Source organism: Carassius auratus, chromosome 41 (genome assembly GCF_003368295.1).
Source record: "Carassius auratus strain Wakin chromosome 41, ASM336829v1, whole genome shotgun sequence".
Taxonomy (NCBI): Eukaryota; Metazoa; Chordata; class Actinopteri; order Cypriniformes; family Cyprinidae; genus Carassius; species Carassius auratus.
In genome coordinates this window covers 13,994,722-14,018,545 of record NC_039283.1, presented here as the reverse complement: position 1 = coordinate 14,018,545, position 23,824 = coordinate 13,994,722, and the positions used below count along the sequence as shown (strand labels likewise).

At 35.1% G+C, this 23,824-nt stretch overlaps 1 protein-coding gene across 6 annotated transcripts in view; it reads left to right on the top strand.

The window, feature by feature from the left end:
- The first annotated feature begins 246 nt into the window (after nt 1-246).
- The window catches only part of LOC113060142 (protein FAM131B-like), a 35,400-nt gene continuing 11,822 nt past the window's right edge, over nt 247-23,824 (top strand). For 2 of the 6 annotated variants that reach the window (XM_026228997.1, XM_026229002.1), the window contains exons 1-4: nt 247-389; nt 15,870-15,907; nt 20,805-20,910; nt 22,700-22,924. In XM_026228997.1, the coding sequence (XP_026084782.1) occupies nt 362-389; nt 15,870-15,907; nt 20,805-20,910; nt 22,700-22,924 (397 nt within the window). In that variant the 5' untranslated portion in view covers nt 247-361. The remainder of the gene's footprint in view (nt 390-15,869; nt 15,908-20,804; nt 20,911-22,699; nt 22,925-23,824) is intronic. The other 4 variants (XM_026228998.1, XM_026228999.1, XM_026229001.1 and 1 more) reach the window with 4 other exon arrangements.

Below are 23,824 nucleotides of genomic sequence, written 5' to 3'. Positions count from 1 at the left end.
AATGCAGCTAAATAAAATAATTACGCATTATGAAGTAATAACCCCAATGAAGTGCAAAAAATGAATGTTATACCTATTATTTGTGATAATAACTACATCAGTGTCATAATAAGACACACTGACTTGCAGGCTAAGAGGTAAGACATCCTGACAACACAAACACACACACAGAGAGAGAGAGAGAGAGAGAGAGAGAGAGAGAGAGAGAGTGAGAGAGAGAGGGAGGGAGGGAGGGAGGGAGGGAGCAGCATGAGTGGAGAGAATCAGCAGCCAGAAAAGAGAAAGCAGAGAAAGGAGGAGAGAATGTGTGGTGAAAGGCTAGCGCTTCCTTGCTTCTATCCAGGGCCTTTGTGAATAAACCATGGGATGTATCGGCTCTCGAACCCTGAGTAAGACCCTCTTCTTTTCTTCTACTTTCTGGCAGGGTGCACGTGAGCAGGTGTATTAAGTGAGAGGGGTAATTACAGCACCAGGACGGGGGGTTGCTGGTGTGTGGCTCGCGATTTTCGCCGCACGTTTGTGATGTGTGAAAGGAATTTGGCTGGTGGAAGGATATGTTGAGTTAAACGTCTGAGCTGTCACATTGTGCGTTCACTGCCGTGTACGTGCACGCGTGTGTGTGTGTGTGTGTGTTTGTGGGTGTGTGGATTCCAACCCACATCTCTTGATTTATGCTACTGCATGGTGTCTGTGTGTGGGAGGCAGAGATGATGGAGCAGTGAAATGCAGTGATAGAGCTTGTTTACGGCATTCACGGAGGGTGAGATTTTCTGTTGTTGGAGATGCTCGTGCGGTGTCGTGTTGCACATTGAAATCGGAGAGATAGCATACATGCTGAATTTCATTGCAGTGAGAGGGAGACGGAGGGAGGGGTGATACATTCAGGAGAACTGAGGGAAATGTGTGTGAGGTTGGGACCATCCTGAATCCGAAACACACTTGACGAATAAGTCCCAATGATCAGACCTAGCTGGATCGGCGGCACATTAATGAGAAAGTTCACTCAGAAATAAAAATTCTGTCATCATTTACTCACCCTCATGTCACTTCCGCAACATAAAAGAAGATATTTTGAGAAATGCCTTTTGTGTTTTGTTTGGGTCCATCCATAGGAAGTCAACTGAAAAGTGTTTGGTTGTTTGGTTGGTCATCTTTTGTGTTCTGCACAAGAAAGAAAGTCAGGAATGGCATGAGGGTGAGTAAATAAAGGCGGGTTTTATTTTTTAAGGTGAACTATCCCTTTAAATGCACCTTAAAGTCAAACGCAATCAGATTTTGAACTAAATGAAGTATTTAAAAAATACTATAGGGCATTTCAGAAGAGACTGATGGTAATGGGCTTGACATTAAAAGAATCATTTATTTTCCACTTAGTATTTTACTACAGCATGCAGTAAATACACTTTAAACCCAGATCTTTCACAATATTGATTTGTTGTCTTTGCTTAAAAGGTTTGTGGTATCAGTTTCTGTATTCTATTCGTCTGTCTGACAGAAAAGGTTTTGTTGTCCAAGAAATATGATGTTAAAAATATTCTTTGACCTCAACTTTAGTTCTTGTAATGAACTAATTAAGTCAGTATTGATGTTATTTATCGTTAAATAAAAAAAATTCTCATATCTTTGTTTTTTTTTTTTAATAATGAACTTAATATTAATAATTCTGTAGCACATTTAATTTACAATACTTAAAAATGTTGTATAATATGATTAATACAGTATAATATTAATTGATTGTTAATGATAGTGAATTTAAAAGTAACAATTATTATTAGGTGTTGATGGAGAGGTTCTTGAGCCGTATGAATGAAGCTATGGTTGGGAAACACTGTTCTACACACTGTCCTGCATTTCGACATAGTTTGAGATTCAGATGCATTGTATGCTGAGAAGTGGTGCAGAACAAGCTGACTTTGGCCCAGAACAGTCAGGCGCACGTTCAACATCAGCACTAAAGTACATTAAACATCAGCCGTAGAAACTGTGTCAAACTTCTCTTGCTGGGCCACCTGCCTCACATCCACACAGAGAGGAGGAAAGAGAGGGGAGGAACGGAAGAGAGCAGGGAGGAAAAGGGAGGAGGGTTTGATAAGTAGTGTTTATAACAGAGCACAGCACTAAAATGGAGGGCAACGACGTTGTGCGGGATCGGTACACATCCAGAATCAAAGAACTACTTATGACATACTGTGAACCTCACTTGAATATGTGGTTCTATATTATGAGATTAAAACGCTGTTTCAACAAACCATAAATGTCTTCTGATGGGTCTTCTGTTTTTATTTGAGTGTTTTTTTATTTAAATAAATGCTGCAGGGGATGCTTCTTCATTTACATTTATGCATTTAGCAGACGCTTTTATCCAAAAGGAAACATACACTGCATTCAGGCTATACATTTATTATAACTTTTTTTTTTTTTTTTTTCCTGGGAATCGAACTCATGATCTTTTGGACTGCTGACGCAATGCGCTATAACTGAACCACAGGAATAATTTAATTTACAGCATTTAAACATTAAACATTTAATTTCACTCAAAATCATAGAGAAAATAACAACAAATCCATGATTGTTAAAACTATAAAAACCTTCTTAAAAATGCACACAACGTTATGCCGAAAATGCCCCGGTGAGTAATCATTAAAAACACAGTCAGTTATGTTTTAAATGAATGAAAACAATACGGATGAAAATGGATTTGCATTAATAAATTGGACCTGTGCATTCTGTCTTTTAGTGACTGCAGCCAAATATACCTGCTGCTTTGCCTTCAATCACAATAAAACAACCAAAGAAAAAGAGAATGTAACATACTCCTTTGGTCTGAATAACTTTTGCAGCTTTAAGAAGAATCAGAGTTTAATTCGTACAGTGAAGACAGGACAGTGTCTTATTTTAAATTTTATTATTAATTTCTGTAATATTTTGAACTTAAACAGTAAACCTACCCGTCATTAAAACACTCTTTACTTAATTTGTATCTTTGTCCTACTGTTTGTCAATTGTTTATATTTTAAAAACAAACAACTTTTTAAGCATTTTCAGAATTTGGTAAAATAATAATAATAATAATTATTATTATTCTTATTATTTATTATTCTTATTATTCTTCTTCTTATTATTATTATACAAGAAAAGAAAAAAAAAGCTTTCTTTTTCCCCATCATATATTGTGTATATATATATATATATATATATATATATATATATATATATATATATATATATATATATATATATATATATATATATATATATAAACTTATATATAAACTTATAATAATATAATATAAACTTAACTCAGGGTGAACTTAAAGCAAATATATTTCATCAAAGAGGTTCGGCTGAGAAATAAGCTTGGCAATCTTCCACTAGAAATGATACTTTTTACACTTTCAAATATTAGATAGATAGATAGATAGATATGAGACATCCGCATCTGCATCTGTGTGTGTGTGTGTTGTGTGTGCTTATAGTGTAAGATTCTGGGTGTTTACCACTTTCTCTGTCCAGCACTGTAGCCCAATATTGATCTGTAAAGTGAAGCCTAGTGAAACAAAGCCAGTGGATATCACAAAGACTGGACACACTCTCATCCTGCTGAGATCACTGGTAAATGATTCAAAACAAACAAGCAAATACAGCTCAGCACTGTGATAATGCAAAAACATTTTCCTGTTATGTTCAGTTATATGCAGAATGCATATGTGAGGGCTTATGAGCTGCCTTGAAAACAAATGCTTTATCACAGTCTCACCACAAAGGTTCAAAAACAACAACTATTTCATACCAAAATTAGGATTTCCTGCATTTATGAGTCATGTGATCACAAAAACATTGTCTTGGTGCTTATTGATTTCATAATTTAATGGCAGCAACAACATTATTCAAACATGTAATTATCCTTAAAACTTTTTATTACTTTGAAAGCTTGTTCAGTGGCCCTTTTTTCTTCTTTTTTTTATTTTTATGATTTTCTGCATTATCTTTGGTTCTAGTTTATTGTCATGTCTAAAACACTCAAAGGCATGTTTGTTTTTTCTCCTTTAAAGTGTTTTGGCATCAAATAAATATGCTTGCTTTTGCTTTCTCCAAATATCTGCTAAATGTAGATGTGACCCAGATGTAAGTCGGTAAGGCTGGAATCACACTGGAGAGGCACTTTATAAAACAACCGAATCAAGCTGAAAAACACATTCATCCCTGAAATAACTTGCTCTGATACCCAAAACCTTTTAGTCAAAAGCCATTTAGGTTAGTGCCCAGAAGTAAATTCGCATTACACGGTACAATCACATTGCATGCTGCACGTAAATCAAAGACATGGTAATTCTTCTCTTCTTATTTTGTTTTTTACTTTCCAAAAATGAAAATTGTCATAATTTACTGTCCCTCCAATTGTTCCTAACCTGTATGAGTTTCTTTCTTCTGCTGAACACAAATTAAGATAATTTGTAGAATGTGGGTATAACCAAGAAGGTACTCATCAGACTCATCCATGCAAAACAATGACAACTAAATAAATAAATAAATAAACAAACTCATTAAGTAACTTGCAATTATATGTTTCAACCACAGATGGTGATAGAGAGAACAACGTTTTGTAGTAGTATTGCACCATTAATATGTGCATGAAACCTCCTTCGCAACCTATTTTAATTCAATATTGTGGAGTGTAACAAGATGTAATAATTTTGATTTTATGTTGACTTGAATATGCACAACTAATTGTACATTATACTTTAAAGAAACCATGGAAATTATTAGTTGCATTAAATCAATGTACCTTTATGGATTACCGGTTTAAAAACGGAAACCTGCACAGATCTAATGCACTTTAACCGTATTAGACACCTGAGACTTTAATGTATGGATGAGCGAGGGCTGTTGTGCATCTGGAAAATACTCTCAGCAGTTTCTGAACTCAGTGCAGGAAGCCATGGGTTTTGGCACGAGTCCGCAGCGAGAGCTTCATAATGATCCCCTAGCTGCCGTGTCTCCAGCTGCCTGACTCAGCAAAAACACATGCACACATTCAAAACCCATGGGGAATATGTTTTGTATTAAAATGTCCACTAAAAAAAGTGAGTGAATAAGTGTTACTCATGCATGGCGATAAGTTACTCATGTAGTAGTATGATTATGATTGTGATTATTCCCGGGACTAAACGAAACTCCCTGCAAGAGTGGCATTGTTCCTTTGGGAGTGTTATGACTCCTGACTGGGTTTGCATTTATGCGTATAGAGCTGGGTTTTCTGTTAACCCTTTATAGCCTAACATATGAAATAACAGTCAGAAAAACATATATATATATATATATATATATATATATATATATATATATATATATATATATATATATATATATATATATATATATATAAAGCAATAAATGTTGGTGTATTTGTTTTTTGTTAAGTATAATATTTGATAATATATTAATGGCTCATATAGTAAATAAAAGGAGATTTTGGAGCTCACACAAAAGGAATAAAAACAACAACAACACTACGTTATATTCAGAGTTTGTTGATGTTTATATGCCCAAAAAGTAAATTCTGAAATATTTTAATATAAATCGATGAGAACTTTATAATAGTCTAATATAAAATAATAAATATATACATTTTATATCTTATATAAAATGCATATAAATATAAATTGTCACCCTGTATTTTCCTATAATATTAGTTTAGCTTAGTTAGAGCATATTTAAAAGAATGTTGTATCACATTTGAACAATTTAAACATTAGAATTGTTTAAATAATGTAAATAATATAATGTAAACAACCTAATTTGCATCAGTCCAGCAAATGTTCATCTTGATATACTGTATAATCATTATAATGTTTACTTTCTAAAAACAGACAAGTGAACAACAGCCAGAAGGGAAAAGTTTTTAGACTGATACCAACAGGTCTTTGACTTGATAAAAAAGTAACATTCAATCAGACAATAGAATTCATTTAGTAGATTGTGTACAATATGTTTTTAGCAAAATGTTCAACATATTTAGAGGCCTTAGAAATGTGCATAGCAAACATCATACAGTAAACTTTAGGATTAAGTTACGAGAGCGTTCTAATCCATTATTTACATTATTTACCTGTTTGTGTGGGTTAATATACAGTAGCTGACTTCCTTACTTTATGGCAGCTTTAGAGGTATTTGTGAGTGCCATAATATTTGTCATATCCGAATAAAGCAATGAAACTCAAGTTTACACTTTATTTTGACAGTCCACTTTAGCCATTCTACTAATTACGTAACTTTGCATCTACAGATCAACTGGAGTTAGTGGAATAAGTTGACATACTTTCAAAGTTACTTATATTCAGTAGAATATCTGTTGGGGAAGCATCAAATTAAAGTGTCAGCAGATATTAAACAGACAGTCTAAATACATTAATAAATCAGTCTGTCTAATGACTGCTAGTTGGCTCATAGTTGTGAAGTTACTTAGCCAAATTAGCTTCTGGTTATTGGGTGGAATCCATTGTGAAAAGTGATTTTTTTGCTTGATAATACTGGTGACTCAATCTGAGCAAGATTAGAAGCACACTTTTATCAGCGCTAATTTTCAGTAAATTCTAATATTTGGCTAATTTTAAATATTTCAATGGTCATGTCATACACAGTGCTGATTACCTGCACAATGCTGAAACAAATCCACTCTGATCTCAACCTTAGTTGGTTGCACATCCTAGCATTGTTTGTCACACTTCGGATCCATTCGTAATTTATTCTGAACTGAATCTATGAAGCCTGACCTTTTCGGGACAGGTGACTGCTTGATTTAATTGACCATTAAAAGCAGCTGTGGGGTGGGTTATGCACTTAAGTGGTTTGGGGGAAAAATCACGGTCAATAAATTCACAGTTTGAAGTGTCTGAGGTGGTTACTGAAGTAGGCTACTATTAGCCTACGCTATTCATATATGATCTCCACATGACCATCACCATGAGGGGCACCCGACCATCCTTATGTAGAATGAAATGCTTTTTCTAAGCCACCGATCTCCATGTGATAGCACATAAGTACTATTCATTTTTCAGTTTGAGTTCTACAAATGCTACCTCAAATAACAGCAGTTCTGTCATCAGTGTAAGCCAAACAAGAATTATGCCAGTATGCTATAATTATGATGTACTTATAATAAACATAAACTGGGAAACAACTGGGGGAAAAAAAATTATTTTATGTTTTTTTATTACATACTTTACATATTTTGACAATAATGTTAATGATAATAAGATGCTTATTTTGCATTTTGTTTGTAGGTTTCATAAACCAGTATTTTAGATAATTATGGCAAAGCATAGGTTCAAAATGGGAAACAATCAGAAACAAGAGGTATGCTTAATAAACAACTTTCTCAGTTACATTTGAAGACAGACACCTGGCTCACAGCTTACCTTTATCTTTCAGCTTTTTGAACATGACAGCTCCATAGCTCCAGTGGCCTCATGGGGTAGCCAAATATCTTCCGGCACTACACTACTTCTCAGCAGCATGTCAGCCAGGCTGTTTGCAAATACTGTGTATTCGGACATCCTATTTAATGTACAGCCTTGTGCATAATGTATACTAAAATATGTCACAATCTAATTACATTGCATTCCATTATTCAACCGTTTTGCATGCTATTTAGCTAGTATGCTATTGTTTGACACGACATTCAGATGGTTTTAGAAATCAAATGTAATATTAATTTTTTTTTTAAAGATGATTTATTATTTAAAATATCTAACTATTAATAATTAGGCCACCTAGATAAATATAAAAAATGTTGTTTAATCTCTTTTTTGTTTTAAAAATAATAACAGGCAGCATAGAGCAGCCTTTAACACATTTCTCGCCTTCATTTAGTACAGTTGCATGACTTCTCTGTGATATTATGTTACTAAGGGACTCGCACTTAATGATATGTGATTACTAAGCGCGCGCTCTCTCACAGACGCACAAAACTAGCCCATCTTTTTTATTGTTGCCAGCGTTGAATAACAACGCCCTTGCAAGCGAGGTTCGACTCAATGCGTGATCTTCAGTGATGACTGACGAGATACAAAGCCTGAGTTCCTCAAAGACAGAGACTCCACACATCATTAAGAGCTGCAGTGCTCTTCTGCAGTCACACATCGCCTGAATGACCGCAATATGTTGTTTATAGAAAGAGATTAATCGTTGGGCTAATATGCTGCAGAAATACAGCCTGCTGCAGACAGATGGACTGGCATTAATTACACGGGTCACACCCCGCGCAGCGTGGGTCGCGTGACGAGGGAGATGCTAATCAATAGCATCAGCAGCAGCCCTTGCGCGAGCACCGCGTACAGCGGCCACGAGCAGCCGGAACCGCGCTTTCTCTCTCTCTCGAGCTGACAGTCACCGAACGAAAAGAAAAGAAATGGGGAAGAGTAGGCTGTGGAAGTCAGTTAGTGCACGAATGGGAATTTGTTGCAGCAATGATAGGCTACTTGGGAATGTTTTAGATTGGATATCATTAGTAGTAAGTCCTCAGGCAATGCTGTTATTGATAATACTTGGAATCCCAGTGGAGGTTTGTAAAATGAGAATATAGACATAAAGCATATTACCAGTTTAATTGGTCTGTCATGTTGAAAGGAAATAATTTTTTAGATGTATCTAAAACTACAGTCATGCTACACTTGATGTCACACTTCAGAGTTATGTGCTTTTCAGAAGCTTGCATGCTACGGAATGGCACATTATAGTGTCATCCCAAAGAGGCACAAAATCACCTTCAAACACTTTTACCTTTTAACTGTTCTGTCCAATCCAAGCAGTTTAGTCCTTAGCCATCTTCAAGAAACAGTTTAAGACACATCTCTTCCCTCTAAACACCAGCACTTTATATTCTATTTCTATTCTTGTTTTCTTTTTATTTTATAAAATAAACCTATCTCTCTAAAACTAACACTCTATTATATTTCTATTCTACTCGTTTTCTTTTATTTTATATATATATATATATATATATATATATATATATATATATATATATATATACATACATATATATACAGATGTATATAGTTGTAGGATGATTGACAGGACTGGATGATTCTGAACCTGCGCTGGGATCTTAGGCAAGGAACAAACTTGGCGAGAGTGCCACACAAATAATTTAGTATTTTATATATTTATTTTATGTATTTATTTTTCTTATTTGTCTGTTTATGCTCGTGAATCTAAAATGTACCAATATCAGTTGATTGCCAAAAGGCAGCATGTAAGACTTATTATTTCTATGCTTAAAACATGGTAGGCTACATTCAGCAGCAAAAAAAAAAAAAAAAAAAAAAAAATTCCTCTGGGTAGACCAGCTAAGCCTCATGCCCCTTGCCTTGATCTTGCATTGGCTGAAACAAAATGACATTCATTAGTTTTTCTACTATTAGCTCTAAGAACCCATAGCAAAGCTGATGAAATTCTAAAGTTTTTCTGTAATCTGAATCTAATCTAATCTAATAAGAACTATGAATGCCTGGAGAGGTAGTCATTTACATGAAAACAGCATGCTAGAAAAGGAAAAATTCTTCCTTTGCATTTTTGAAATGCGAAGACAGATGACAATGTTATCAAAGCAATCGTCGTTCACATGGAACTGCGAAAACAAACTAAAAATGCTATTACACATACCAGGCATTTAGCTGGAAATGTCACTATATTGACTATATACATATGCACATGACATCACCGTAAGCTGTTGTCATGTAAATGAATGGCCAAAAGCACACAAAAAGTTGAAAATGGTGTAAACAAACTCTAAGTATTTGGAAGTATAACTTATTTGGTACCTAACTCATCCCAATATTGTTTTTGCTGAGGAAATTAATTTGCTTTCCAGTTTTGAGTGCAATATCAGAAGGGTGGCTTACTTTTACTTTTATAATCAAGGAAACTTTTCACTTGGTTCATGATAAAATGTGGAAAAAAAGATTATATATTCTTACATTTAAGGATCCATCACCTAGGAACCACTCAAAACACCCTAGCAACCATTCAGAATGCCCAAGCAACCCCTCCAGAATATTCACATTTTCTTCAGAAAATGGAAAATGATTATGACTAGCTGAATAAATGTTTAGTTATGTTCATTTCCATGATTAAATGGAATGAGATGGAATTTTATGGAAGAGATGGAATTATTTCAACTGTTTATGTTGGCCATGAAAGAGTGTGGAAACATTTTTCTCCACAGTACTTGTATGTGAATTATTTAATTTGTACCTTTGTTATCCTATTTCATGATTCTACATCCAGTGTCGACAGTTAGTAAAGCAGCTTACTAAAATGCATTTTGTGCCAGGAAAGCTGAAAATGACTCAGTAAGCTAGAAGTTCCAACCCTGTTTGGCATGATTTAAAAAAATAAATAAATCACGGAAGCTTAGACAAATTCACAAAACCTCAACCTGAATTCTGTGAAAACAAAAACGAACATTTCTTGCATGGATGTGATTGTGGAGGCAAACCCACTACAAATATGGCATATAGTTAATACCATTGTGAGCCATTCAAATCCTAGTTTGCAATGCTCACAAATACAAAAGCGGTGAATGCCGAGCCGAGTGACACTATGAGGTTTACAGTTACTTTTGTCTAGTCTTTATCCAGGTAGCTGAGCTGTAGAGCCAATAAACAGATAGTGTGAGAGAGATGTGTATAAAAGTGTATTTAATATTAAATCCTGGTTAAATTAATCCCAAAGGTGTGTAACTATATGTGTGTGTACGTATGCTTGCATTGGTATCCAGGGCATACTCTGCCTTAGGCACCTTAAGATTTACGTCAGGGAAATATGTTTTTTTTTTCTGTAAGAGTTGATTAATTTTGTGGAGAGGTGAATGGTCAAAAGTCCAAAGTCAAGGAGGAACCATAAAATCACAGTCACAATGTAATAACGAAGATATGAATAGGGATTAAGATATATAAGAATATATATATTAATACTTATTTATGTGGTTTTGGTGAGTTATAAACAGTCATCCAGACTGTATGTACCATGGGAGTTTAGTTATTTTTTGTCATAAATCCAGGTCTCAAAACAATGGAACAATGTATTCTAGGATGCTGAGTGAATGGAGACTGTTAGATTCTGCAGTGGTTTATTATCATTTAATGACATTTAATAATAATTGTCAGTCTTTATCAAATCAGTTGTACAGTCAGCAGGAACTTTCTTTAGTATATTTACTTCCAAATAGCATTAGAGTTCAATTAATGGCATATTATAGGGTTAAATTAGATTCTAAAAAGACAAAACAAAAATAAATTCATTCAATTTCTTATATGCTAGAGTCTTTCTGTTTTATCCAGTACACATATTCCTCCTCCGCTTTGTACATTAAAAAAGGTTGCTATATCTCACAAGTGGGACTTTATTTATCATAATTGTGACTTCATATCTCAGTGTGTTTTGTGACTCAATATTTTGCTACATTTTTACAACTTAGATTTTTAGGAATTGCAATTTTATATGTCACAGTCTGACTTCACTGGAAATTTGTTTTTGTAATTGAGTAATTTTGGATGTGCAAGTGTGAGTATAATTTGCAATGTCAAATTTGTTTCTAGGAATTGCAAATTTATGTTAACATATTTGACTCAATATCTCTCAATTGTGAAATTGTTGGTCATTATCGTGACTTTTTATCTTGCAGTGTTACTTTATATCTTACAATTTTATCAGTATTTCTAACTGACTTTATTGTTCACAATCGTGACTTCATATCTCCCAGTGTGCATTCTATCTCACAATGTGAATTTATATTTCACAACTGCAACCTTGTTTCTAGGAAATGCGACTTTAAATTTCAAAGCATGACAACATTGCATCATTTTATATCTCGATAGTGAGCAATCTCTAAAGGGACAGAATAAAATGGCTGGCATTAGTGTATCAGTAGGTCAGTGTGTCACAGTCTTAGCCATCACTCCAGAGGCCACAGAGCTACTCTGTCATCCAGACAGAGAGATCAACTACAGTTTCCCTCTCAAACATCTGACTAAACTGCTTTCTATTTCTGTATCCTCATTGTATTACACATATATCAGGCATATGTTGTATTATATTAATGAGACCTTAGTACTTCAATGAAACAAATCAAACAGTTTTCTCAACAAATGGTGCTTGTTCTGTGCATATTTCTCTCCTGATTCAGACAAGAGGAGAAAGCAATATTATGGATAAAAAAAGCATATTGTATCCAGAAACAATGGTACTAAGTAAAACATTTCTTACGATGAATTTGTTTCTTACAAACACGCACCTTCTTGCTTTATCAGACATTAATGGACGGGGTTTAGGATTACTTGTGATGTTTTTATCAGTTGATTGAACTCTCCTTCTGATGGCACCCATAATGGCTCATCCCTTTTTAAAAAAAATAGCCAGTAGTGTATCTTTTAAGTTACAGCTGTCAACCATGATATTTATTTGCTACCTATGTTCACTTTTAAAAGATTGTTATATGGGTTAACAGACAATTATCTCAAAGTTAATATGCATTGAGATTAATTTGACAGCTCTTATTATCAGTCTCCCCCATTTGTCCACATTATTTAATTAATTACGTCATGTGCAACAAGTTCATCCACAAGCATTATACCATCTCTGAATAACAAGGGAAGGTCAGCAACACCAGAATCCTTTCTAAATATCCCGACATAATTAGCACAGTGTAAGGTTACACACCCAAGCCCGTGCCATGGCTGATTATGAAATATTACTCATTTAATAATTGTGAAATCACCCTGAGACCAAAGCTGTGTTCAAGCTTAATTAGCACAGGGCCTTCTGTAATTACGTTTTTGTGCAGTCAGGATTAGACTGTGTGAGGAAGGCGCAAAAAAAGAAAAAGAAATAAATAAATAAAAGGAGAGAGAGAGGCCCAAATACAAGTGACCTGTATCCCACCATATCTGTTCTGGCCCATCATTTTGTAGGTGATGGACCGTGTAATTATTTAATTATGTTATCACGACACTTATGAAGTGGGCCAGTGCATGAGATCTAATGAAATCTATAACAATGTTATGCTGCAGTAGTTGAGGGAAAGAAAAATGAGTTTCTCACTCTCTTTTTTGTTTACTTGGATTCCTGGTTAACTCTGTTGCCACCTCCACATGTACTATCCCTCCCTCTCCTTTGTTGTTGTAGTGTTTTATCACTAGGTCAAGCTGTGATTTTAATGAAAGAACAGCATGTACGTAGGCAGGTGAAAGGTGGTGGGATCTGATTCAGTTACACTTTCAATGCACAGTCATTTTCTGTTGTTTACTGCCCTAATCATTTGCCCTCATTGCTAGTGTTTCCTGTCATCCATTCACTTTACAGTGGTTCTGTAATGTGACTTCCCAGTGAACAGTAGCAGGAAATGACTGATGGGGAGCATGTCTTATATACAAATTAACTGTAATAAGTTGATGTCCAGAGATATATATTTATATACATACATGCTGTGTGTAGAATCAACCCACTTTAAATGTATCGCATTTTGATGCTTTGCAGCCTGAAATGAAGACAGACTCAGTTTTTGTTTTATCCAGCTGTATTTATTGACTGTCACTTATAGCATCCAAGTCAAATATATAACACCGATATGTCAAAAAACAGAGTGACATGACTGAGTTGAAAAAGGATCACCCTCTTGTGTCAGTATTTTGTTAAATCACATTTTGCTTTAATTACAGCCTTTAGTCTGTTGTGATACATCTCTCTACTTACTTTGCACATATACTTTGCAATATTTGCCCACTCTTCTTTGCACAACAGCTCGAGTTTAATTTAATGGTGACCATTTGTGGGCTGTAGTCTTCAGATCATTACACAGATTTTTGAAGGGGTTTAAGTCTGGGCTCTGACTAGGCAATGCAAGGACATTCAAATTTTTCTCAGTTCTATAACAATATAAATACTCATCAAAAACAGTTTTCAACATTGATAATAAATCAGAATAACAGAATGATTTCTGAAGGATCATGTAACTGTTGAGATAATCAAGCACACGAAGGAGCAAAGTTCAAAAGGAGTTTTCAAACATAAATCCAGTAGAATATCCACAGGTCCATAACCAAAAAGTATCCAGAATTCAGCAACGTAAATCCAAATAAAATCAGACGATGAACTAAGGAACAGAAAAGGCTTAAATACTAGAACAGGGCAATTAACAATGAACAGAACAGGTGTGTGGAACTAATTATCAAATCAAAAAACATGCAATTAAATATGCCTAAAAAAAGCTTACAAATTTATTTATTGACAAAAGATTGTTCAGTCATTTAATTATTTGCCATAAACACGATTATGTTACTTGTGAAATTAAACACGACACTTACATTAACACTGGATCTGGATTCGACTGGTTCGACCTGAAATAACAACAACAAAAACCATTACCACAACCGTTTCCAAAGCAGTTAGTAAGGTTAACGTACGATAACTTTTGGCTATAAGTGAAGTGAAGTCTGGTGACAAATACTCAGAATTTGTGCTCTGCATTTAACACACTGAAGTCCACACACACAGTAGTGAACACACACCAAAGAGCAAAGGGCAGCCATGTTGCTACAGCATCCAGGAAACAGCTGGGGGTTCAGTGCCTTGTTTACTTTCTGTTTCCTTTCACTTTAGACATAACCAACTGTGTATATATTTGTATTAAATGTGTGTTTTTGACAGTATTAGTGCAATCCAGTACAGACTTTGGACCTGAACATGGCTGGGTGATCTATTATTGTACTCATACTGCTGTCCTCCATTAAAACCTATTTTTCTTATGCTAGTTAACACTGAGAGCAGGGAAATCAATTTAGAATGCATTATTTTATTAATTAAAATATAAATATTTGGCACCAGTGTATTGATTCTTGTACTGGACAGAAAAGCACAACAATATATTCCATTTTGATATTTTGTCCCACTCCTATAAAACAATAAACGCATTGTGAGAGAAGTTAAAATGTTTTTGCTTCTCCTACATTTGAAATTAAAAACATCAGTCCCATAATGCAATGCCTCTTGTATGATACTGTATTCTAAATGAAGCAGGTTGAATACAGAAAAGTGCTGGATATTTACAGACATTCTGTGAAATGCTGTATATACTTTTTTAAACTCCCTGTAAAATTACTGTAAAGTTTTACGGTGTATGTATTAATATTAAACAGCATTTATTTTATATTTGCAACATCATTATTAAAAGTATTGAGCTGTCAATTTGTCTTTAATTTAACGGGTTTCACTGTACTGTCTGTGTGTATTTACACTTGTGAGGCTCAATCTTTTTAAGACAAGCACATATTGAATTACCATCATTATACCGCATACTAAAAGTTCACCATTGATAATTCCACAAATAAAGCTATATAACGGTCCACCTTCATTAACTGTTTATAAAAGATTATATAATTTCTGTACTAAAACATATTTTGCCACATACAGTGTAAACTGCAAGGTATAATAATTTTTAGTGCAATCAATTATGCTCTGTAACACTATTATACTGACTAAAAGAAAATTAATTACAAGTAAACGAGGACCAATTTCTCAGCCAACACTAATTACCATTAGGGTGACACTTTTTTTTTTTTTACCAGAAATTTAGACAGTTTATAAACTGTATACTGCATCGATGTAACAGTTAAACTCTGAATACAGTGTTTCAATGTAAGAAATGATTCCTCTATCTAGTTACATCATTGAAATATTAAAATATATATATATATATGATGGTCACCTACTCTTCCGATCACAAAATACATGACCAGCTTATACTTTTCCTGTTTGAATCTGAAAGCACACTGCTATAATCTACTGTGTTTATCTCCTTCTCTCTCCAGCAGCAGATGGAGTTCCCGTGCAGAAGGATGGGGAACAGGTAAAAGAGCTCCCTGTTACACCAACATAAATATACTAGATTAGCTAAATAGCTCAATAGCTCTGACACACTATGACACTCCACACCACAAATTCCTGTTTGGGGGGTGAGGATGTGTGTGTGTGGGGGGGGGGGGGGGGTCTGCTCCAAGATGGAGGCCAAGGTGTCCCAAACAGGAAGAGATTATCTCAGTGGTGGAAGTGAGCCAGATCTCCTCCTTAACCGCAGAAAGACATTGTTAGCATATTATTAGTCTAGTTAACAGCATGTAATGCTTACCAGAACTGGCTTGTAGTTTGATGTTATAGTCATTAGCCTTTACTTTTGATTAAGTTTTCTTTGTTCCAGTCCTCCACACTCCTAAGAACTGACCCAGAAAGCAGGCTTATAGTATTTGCCTTCAGCTACAGTATATAGTGATATTGGAGACTGATTATTGGTCTTTGCTTAAGGGAAGGATTATGATTTTTCTCAATGGATGCTCTGTATCATCATTGACACATCACTTTGCTTGCCTTTATTCCTTCTTACGTCTTCATACATATTGCTGGTAAATTTGAATGAGTAAGCACATTCATTTTATCTCACACAAAGCATATGTATGAGATTTGCTCCCTCCCTCTCTCTTTCAAAGCTGATTCCATTATCAGACAGGGTTTGCTACATAAAGAATGAATATGTGAAATTCAAAAGGTCTTTTCATGAGGCATATACATTCTTAAATATACAGTTCCATCATCTGTGTCCCCCTGCTGAACAGAAAAATGGAAACAAACAATATAATTCGAAAACAAGTTTAAATGTGTGTGAAGTATTTCAAAATATTTATTTTATACTACTTATAAAATTCTATGTATACTATTTCTACTACTATTTTGGTTACATACGTGCATTTTATACAGGATATTAGCAGAATTTTTGCTTCTTCAACAAAAATGAAGCCAAAGCCAAATAATATGGGAGGCAGGTGGGACTAAAAGTCTTTAAACAGAATGCTTGAAATGTTATTGTGTCAACACCATAGACCGTATAAAAACATGGACGTAGTGCCAGTGACGTCACCCGTAGACTCCTGAAGACTGTTTTTGAAGTTCAAAGTGTGCAGAGCAGGCCGTCGCCATCTTAGCAGCGCGTCATCGCGCGACTCTCCCGGACAATCAAAAATGGGCAAAAAGGCGGGAGCTAGTTGCTCAAGCCACGCCCATCTAGCGCGCCGGCACTATCAGCCGCGGCAATCCACCTGTCACTCAAGTGGTCACACGCAACAATGCAACCAACAGAACTAATCTTTAAAAGGTCTCTGATAAGTTGTTTCAGTATCAGAGACATTGTTTAATTTTTAAGAAAGATTATTTCTCTTTGGAGCAACATGTACTGATAAATCGTGCACTGTTTGACGGGAACATGTATTAAGAGTAAATAGTGTTAATTTTGATGTTGTGTTTGAAGTTTGTGCTCTCCAGGAGGTTCCCAAATTATTTTAACATTGTTTAGACTTCATATTACTCAACATCTGATGTAATATGTGCTATATATAAAAAATAAAAATAAAAACATCTGATCTGTAATAGCAAGTAAACACAGCTTTCTGGGAGTGATCTCTGTCCCTGAACCTTCCTGGCTAGTAAATCTCTTTACCATCACTGGTAAAAATAATGATTGTACTCGACAGTCTATTACAGCATCCACTCCCTTCACCTATCGTGTGTCTTCAGCATAGACTGACTGCATTAGGCTGTATTTGCTTTCTTTGTCACTGTGTCTGTTTTTTTATTTATTATTGTATTACAAACACACACACACACACAGTTTTTTATTCATAGGTAACATAGAAATAGTCTTGCTTTTAGCATAAGCTGTGCTCATGGCTTTTATCTGTCTTTTAGTCTAGGCAATGGATTTATTTATTTGTAGAATGCTCCTATCTCTCTGCCAAAGCAAACTGCACGACTATTGCTCATACCCAACAAGATTTGCATAAACACCAAACCTTAAGTATTAAACTTTGGCATATAACTCGTCCCACACTTTTGAATGATATGCTGTAAATGCTCTGGCTTGTTGAGGAGAGATGTGCTATTACTTCTCTAAGCAATAATAAATGTTATTTTTGCATGGCAGATTAACTAACAAAATGAATGAATAAATAAATACATTTACTTATTTAAGGAGGGACATAAACCATATATAGGTACCAGAATGTCATAAAGACTTAAATATAGGCTTTTTTCCCCCTCGAACATCCAAGTAACCACCTAGAACATGCTACTAACAGTAATATGGTAAATTAAGAATACTTTAGCAAATGCATATAAACACCCTTGGTAATACATTTGTGGCTGTCGTTATTCTCTTGCCACTACCAAACTCTGTTACAGATAATACATAAAACAAACAAAATTAATTGATACATTCAACCAAAAATAAAAATTATAGTATAATTTACTCACCCTCATATTCAAATCACACTTAATGCTTAAACATTTTTATTCAATCTATTGCAAAAGAAGAAATGTTTAAATAATCTTCTAGCTCTTTTCCATGCTTTCACAATGAATTTGTTTTTTTGGGTAGAAGTATCATATTTATCATAAATGTCGGCCAGTTGACTTGTGCACTGTATTCCAAGTCACAAGAGCTTTTATCTGAACAGACTAAAACTTGTTTTAAAAACTTATTATTCACACCCACTCTCTTTGGTGCTATCATAAGAGTTTGATTTATTTATTTTTTTTTTATCTTGTTTGACAGTGAAAATGCCACATCATGTCATGTCAATAACCTATTAAAGCAAACTTTTAAAACTAAAGAGTTTAAAATTTAAAATTAAAGAGTTTAATGATTGCTTAAGAGAAATGTATAAAATTCTGTGAGATTAATGCTTAAAGCAAAAACACCTGGTTATGAAAATGACATTAGAGAACAGAATAGTAATAATAAAAGTAAAAGAATAATTCGTTTTATGAACTGGCCTGACAGGCCAGATTAAAATGCAAAAATAATGAAATATAAGCGTTAACATGTTGAATCAGATTTAAGTAATGTCAAAGTGAAGGCAAAAATCTAAGACCAGACATGAGACAGGGTTCACAAGAATGAGACTAGACAAGATTTGTACACTAATTTAAGAAATCTTAACTGATGAAAAACAGCCTGGAAAAATAGTCTGCAGTATTTGAAATCATGCAATAAAATCCATCTTAGTTCTGCTTTCTGAGTATTCAGACATAAAGAACTGTACTTGACCTCCTATCTGAACTTTTTTACACAAATTGATCATAAAAAAAGAACAGTTATTTCTTAGTCTTATGGAAGCAACCATAATCAAAGTATGCTACTCTCTCAATATTCAAATCAACGCACAAACAGAAATCACAATTTTCCTCAAGCATGATACAGAGCTAAGAGATGGTTATAACTACACATCCTATTATAGTGTGCATACTAATAAGAGCCTACATATTGTATGCAGCCTAATTTGCAGCCGCTCTCAAACTACTGGTATTGAAACTGCATTTATAAGCGTGCACACATCCTTTTTAAATTAGCTTTCGATTTTGAGCACGCACTGCATTCTACACGATTTGTCAGACACTTACAGTGCATGTCCACAAACATTTTGAATGAATTCCTATGGAAGGACAGCTTCAGAGAACACTCCAGCACAGCTCTGCTGTTGCCATCTCCACCATCATCTCACATTACTCCTGTGATTGCTGTCTGTACTCCTGACACATGGTGCCCTGGTGGCCACAGGGGCCCTATACAGCCGCTTATATCACTTATTAGGCAGGGAAACACTGCTTACTAGACAAGAAACAAGTTAGAGCTAAACTGAATCATATGACTCCAAACCATTCTAAATGATGCATTCAGGAATTAGACTGATCCAGTTCTCTGGATTCAGCTCACTGACTCAATAATCCAATCACAGTGGTTTAACAGCTCACCGGAGAGGAAGTTTATCAGATGAAACATTTTGGTCTGTTCCTAACACAAAGCTCTCATTTGGTTTCAGAAGACATTTTAGATGTATGGATACATTCATGGTGTTTAAAAGCTTTATTTCAGTTGATTGTAACTGCATGGTAAACAGCATCCCGTATGTGTCTTTTTGTACTTCAAAGTGCCAGGAAAGGTTTGGATTAACTTGAAGATCAGTAAATGATGACAGAATTACATTTTTTGGCTGAACTATTCCTTTTATTCCCCCTCTCTGTTAGTCCGGAAAATAAATCGGCTTCTCCGAATTTTTCTTTCTTTTTTTCATTTTTATTTCTCCTTCAACTTCACATGTTTTTAAAATGCTTTGTTCTGTCACAATCCCCCTCTCTCTCCTCCTTTCTCTGTGGCCGTCTCTCTTGCTCTTTTCTCCTCTTTCTCCAACTCTGTCTATTCTTTCCCCATCTCTCGCTCTCTCTCTCTCTCTCTCTCTCTCTCAGCATGGCCGAACAGACTTTTCATGGGATGGAATCAATGTAAGTGTTGTGAATCTCATTCCTCCATTCCTTTCCTTTTGTTCATTACTTCTGAATCAGTCTCCTATCTCACACCCCATTCCTTCGTCTCTCTTTTGCGGTGACTTGTCGGTGTGCTCTAGTAGTTAGACTTTGTTGCGGATGTAAATGACAAAAGACTACACTTCCCATCATGCAAATGGACAGAAATTAAGAAGCAAGCTGTTGGGAAATGTAGTTTCGCAACCTCTAAACCACTTTGCTAACTTTCTACTCAACTTCTTTCATCACCTCTTTCCTTTCCATAAAATGCCACGCTCAAAATTTTGCATTTCATTTCTGCTCCGGGCCGTCTCCTGCTTCATCAAAACCATCTATTTCTTCATCTTTCCTATTTTCTGTCCCATTTTTTCTCTCTTGAATGCCTTCCTTCATTTCAGTTGTCTATGGAGGACACAACCTCAATCCTCCCTCGACTGAAGAAGAGGAACTCCAATGCCTATGGAATCGGCGCTCTGGCTAAGTCCTCTCTGACAGGTGTGTCAGGTGTGTGTCTGTCCTGTGAAATGGTAAATGACCCCATGTTGACTCCAGACTGAGCTGGAGGAGATGGAGCCAACATGGACCCTTGTGGGTTTCCCTTTTCACCACCCCGTTTCCATGTATAAACACTCGCCAATGGCTCAAGCCATTGGTGAATTACAAGGTCCAAATACAAATAGATCCCTAAAAAAAATATATGCTTCCCACAATGTATTGTCATACGGCTTTTCATTTTATCCTAAGTGGTGGTTGATGGGAGAGGCAAGTGCATGTGAAGTGTAGAGGTCAGTCAGTGTGTTGTCTTGTTGTTGTTTTTTGTATCCTTCTCTGAAAGATCCTTTTCTTTGACTTTAGAAATACATGTTCATCATTTCATTAGATATTGTCTAAGAGCTTGAGAGATCTCTGAATTGTCTCTGTGTGAATGTACTGGTTAAAAAAAAAAATCTTGAGACTAATAAAGAAAATGCAGGAGAAAGTGTAGGCTATTATTGTGTGTAGATCTTAATTAGTGTGAAAAGACAGCAATTCCAGCAAGACAAATTCCTATCCCTTGTCACTAAAACTTATAAAACTATAACTATACCAATAACCATTTACTCTCGTTACTCTCCATCCCATTATGAAAATCATTTTCATTTCCTTACCTCAAACTAATTTGTACACATACTTATCACCAACAGAAATATTATAACACAGCACATGGAGAAGTTGCCTTTGGTGTAGAAATTTTAAAAATGAAAGGATAATTAAAATTAAAACAGATTTTTTTAGAATCTTACCTCACTTTGAAAGTGAGAATTGTGACCCTGGACCACAAAACCTTAAGAGTACAGTGTAAGAATCTTAAGAGTACATTTTTCAAAATTGAGATTTATTACATCATCTGAAAGCTGAATAAGCTTTCCATTAGATTCGGACAATATTTGACCAAGATACAACTATTTGAATATCTGAAATTTGCAAAATATCAAAATATTGAGAAAATTGCCTGTCCAAATGAAGTTCTTAGCAATGCATATTACTAATCAAAAAATTCAGTTTTGATGTATTTACAGTAGGACATTTTGAAAATATCTTCATGGAACATGATCTTTACTTAATATCCTAATGATTTTTGGCATAAAAGAAAAATCTATCATTTTGATTTTTGTGGTCCAGGGTCACAGTTCTAGAACAGGAATTTCTCCTAGTTAAGCCAGTATCTAAAATATGTTATTTGGTAGAAATTGTGAATTTAAAAAATCTTTTAAAAAGTTATTACCCTTAATCGTTATCCAGTATATCGCAAGACTGGAAAAGTTAGTTCCAGATATTGAAAGAGTAGCATCACAGTGACCTTTTATTATTATTATTATTATACATTTTTTTAGTACATTAAAATAAACTGACAGTTACATTCACAAGATGTAGCATAATTGGTTACTTTTTGCTCTATAACGTGAAACAATAACGTAATTCTTATTTATAAAAATTATAATTTTTGGTTATATCACGTTGATATGGCATACTTTCATATAGTAATAATAATAATCAACTAAAACATCAGATAATAATGAAGGACGCTTTGTAACTCAGTCTGTAAGAGTAGCTAATGGAAAATATTTGTAGTGCAACCTCTGAACTTTTCCAGTTCCCAACAAAAATTCTCTGAGCAGGTGACCTCATACTCTTAAGCCTCTTCATTTTATTCTCTTCTCGTTTTCCCCCTCTTTCTCTCCATAATCTAAAAACCTTCTCTTGCTGCCTTCTTATCCAATCATCCACCCTCTCTGTCTGTCTGTCCGCTTAGGAGTGTCTCGCTCTATGAAGGACAAGGTGACGAAGCCGACAGCGATGGCCCAGGGGCGTGTGGCCCATATGATTGAGTGGCAGAGCTGGGGCATGCAGACGGTGGGCGCGGGGGGCAGCGGAGCAGGACGCACCTCCAGTCTGCACCTCCAACAAGAGCGCAAGCTGGAGAATGATGCATACAGTGACCTCAGTGATGGAGAGAAGGAGGCTCGCTTCGCTGCAGGTGAGAGACAGAGTGTTTAACAGATGGAAAGACCTACACAGAATCTATTGCTAAGAAATTACTGAAGACGATAAAAATTCGGAAGACCCACAGTGTGGAAATGTAACCTAGTGGTTCAATATCTAAACTGTTGTAGGTTTACCATCTCTGCTATCAGACACTTTTACTATATTCTTTATAGTACTAACATTACCCATATTCTTTACAGTATTTACACAGTCAGGTGACAGAGTCCATTAAGTTTTTTATGTGTCCTTAAATTTGTCCAATTACAGACTTTAATTTAAACATAACTGGGAAAAAAAGTATCAAGGAATTATATAGCATTAATTTCTTAAGCATGTCAACTGTTTAAAATAAATAAAAATATATATATATATTTTAAACAGTTGACATGCTGTTTAAATATATATATATATATATATATATATATATATATATATATATATATATATATATATATATATATATATGTATGTATGTATTTGTATATGTACAGTATACATTTATGTATGTACACTCTAAAAAACGCTGGGTTGTTTTTTCAACCCAACTGCTGGGTTGAGGCCGTTGGATAGGACTTTGGGATGTTTTAACCCAAGTTTGGGTTGAAAATAACTATCTTTTTTAACCCAGCGGGGGTGGGTTGAGGACGCGGACGTGAAGGAGAGCACGCACGTCACGTCAAAATCGTACGTCTCTCCAGTGCGAGCAGCCGCCATTTTCTCAGCGTGATAGAAGCGAGAAGCGAGTGAAAGACTATGGTAAGTAACGTTAAATATTCAAAATGTAAAGTTATCTTTTATTGTTTACCCGGTTGTATGAAAGGCGGAAGGTTTTATGAAAGGCGGAAACAAAGGAGCTTAACGTTATATAAAAAAAAAAACGGACGCGGTTTTC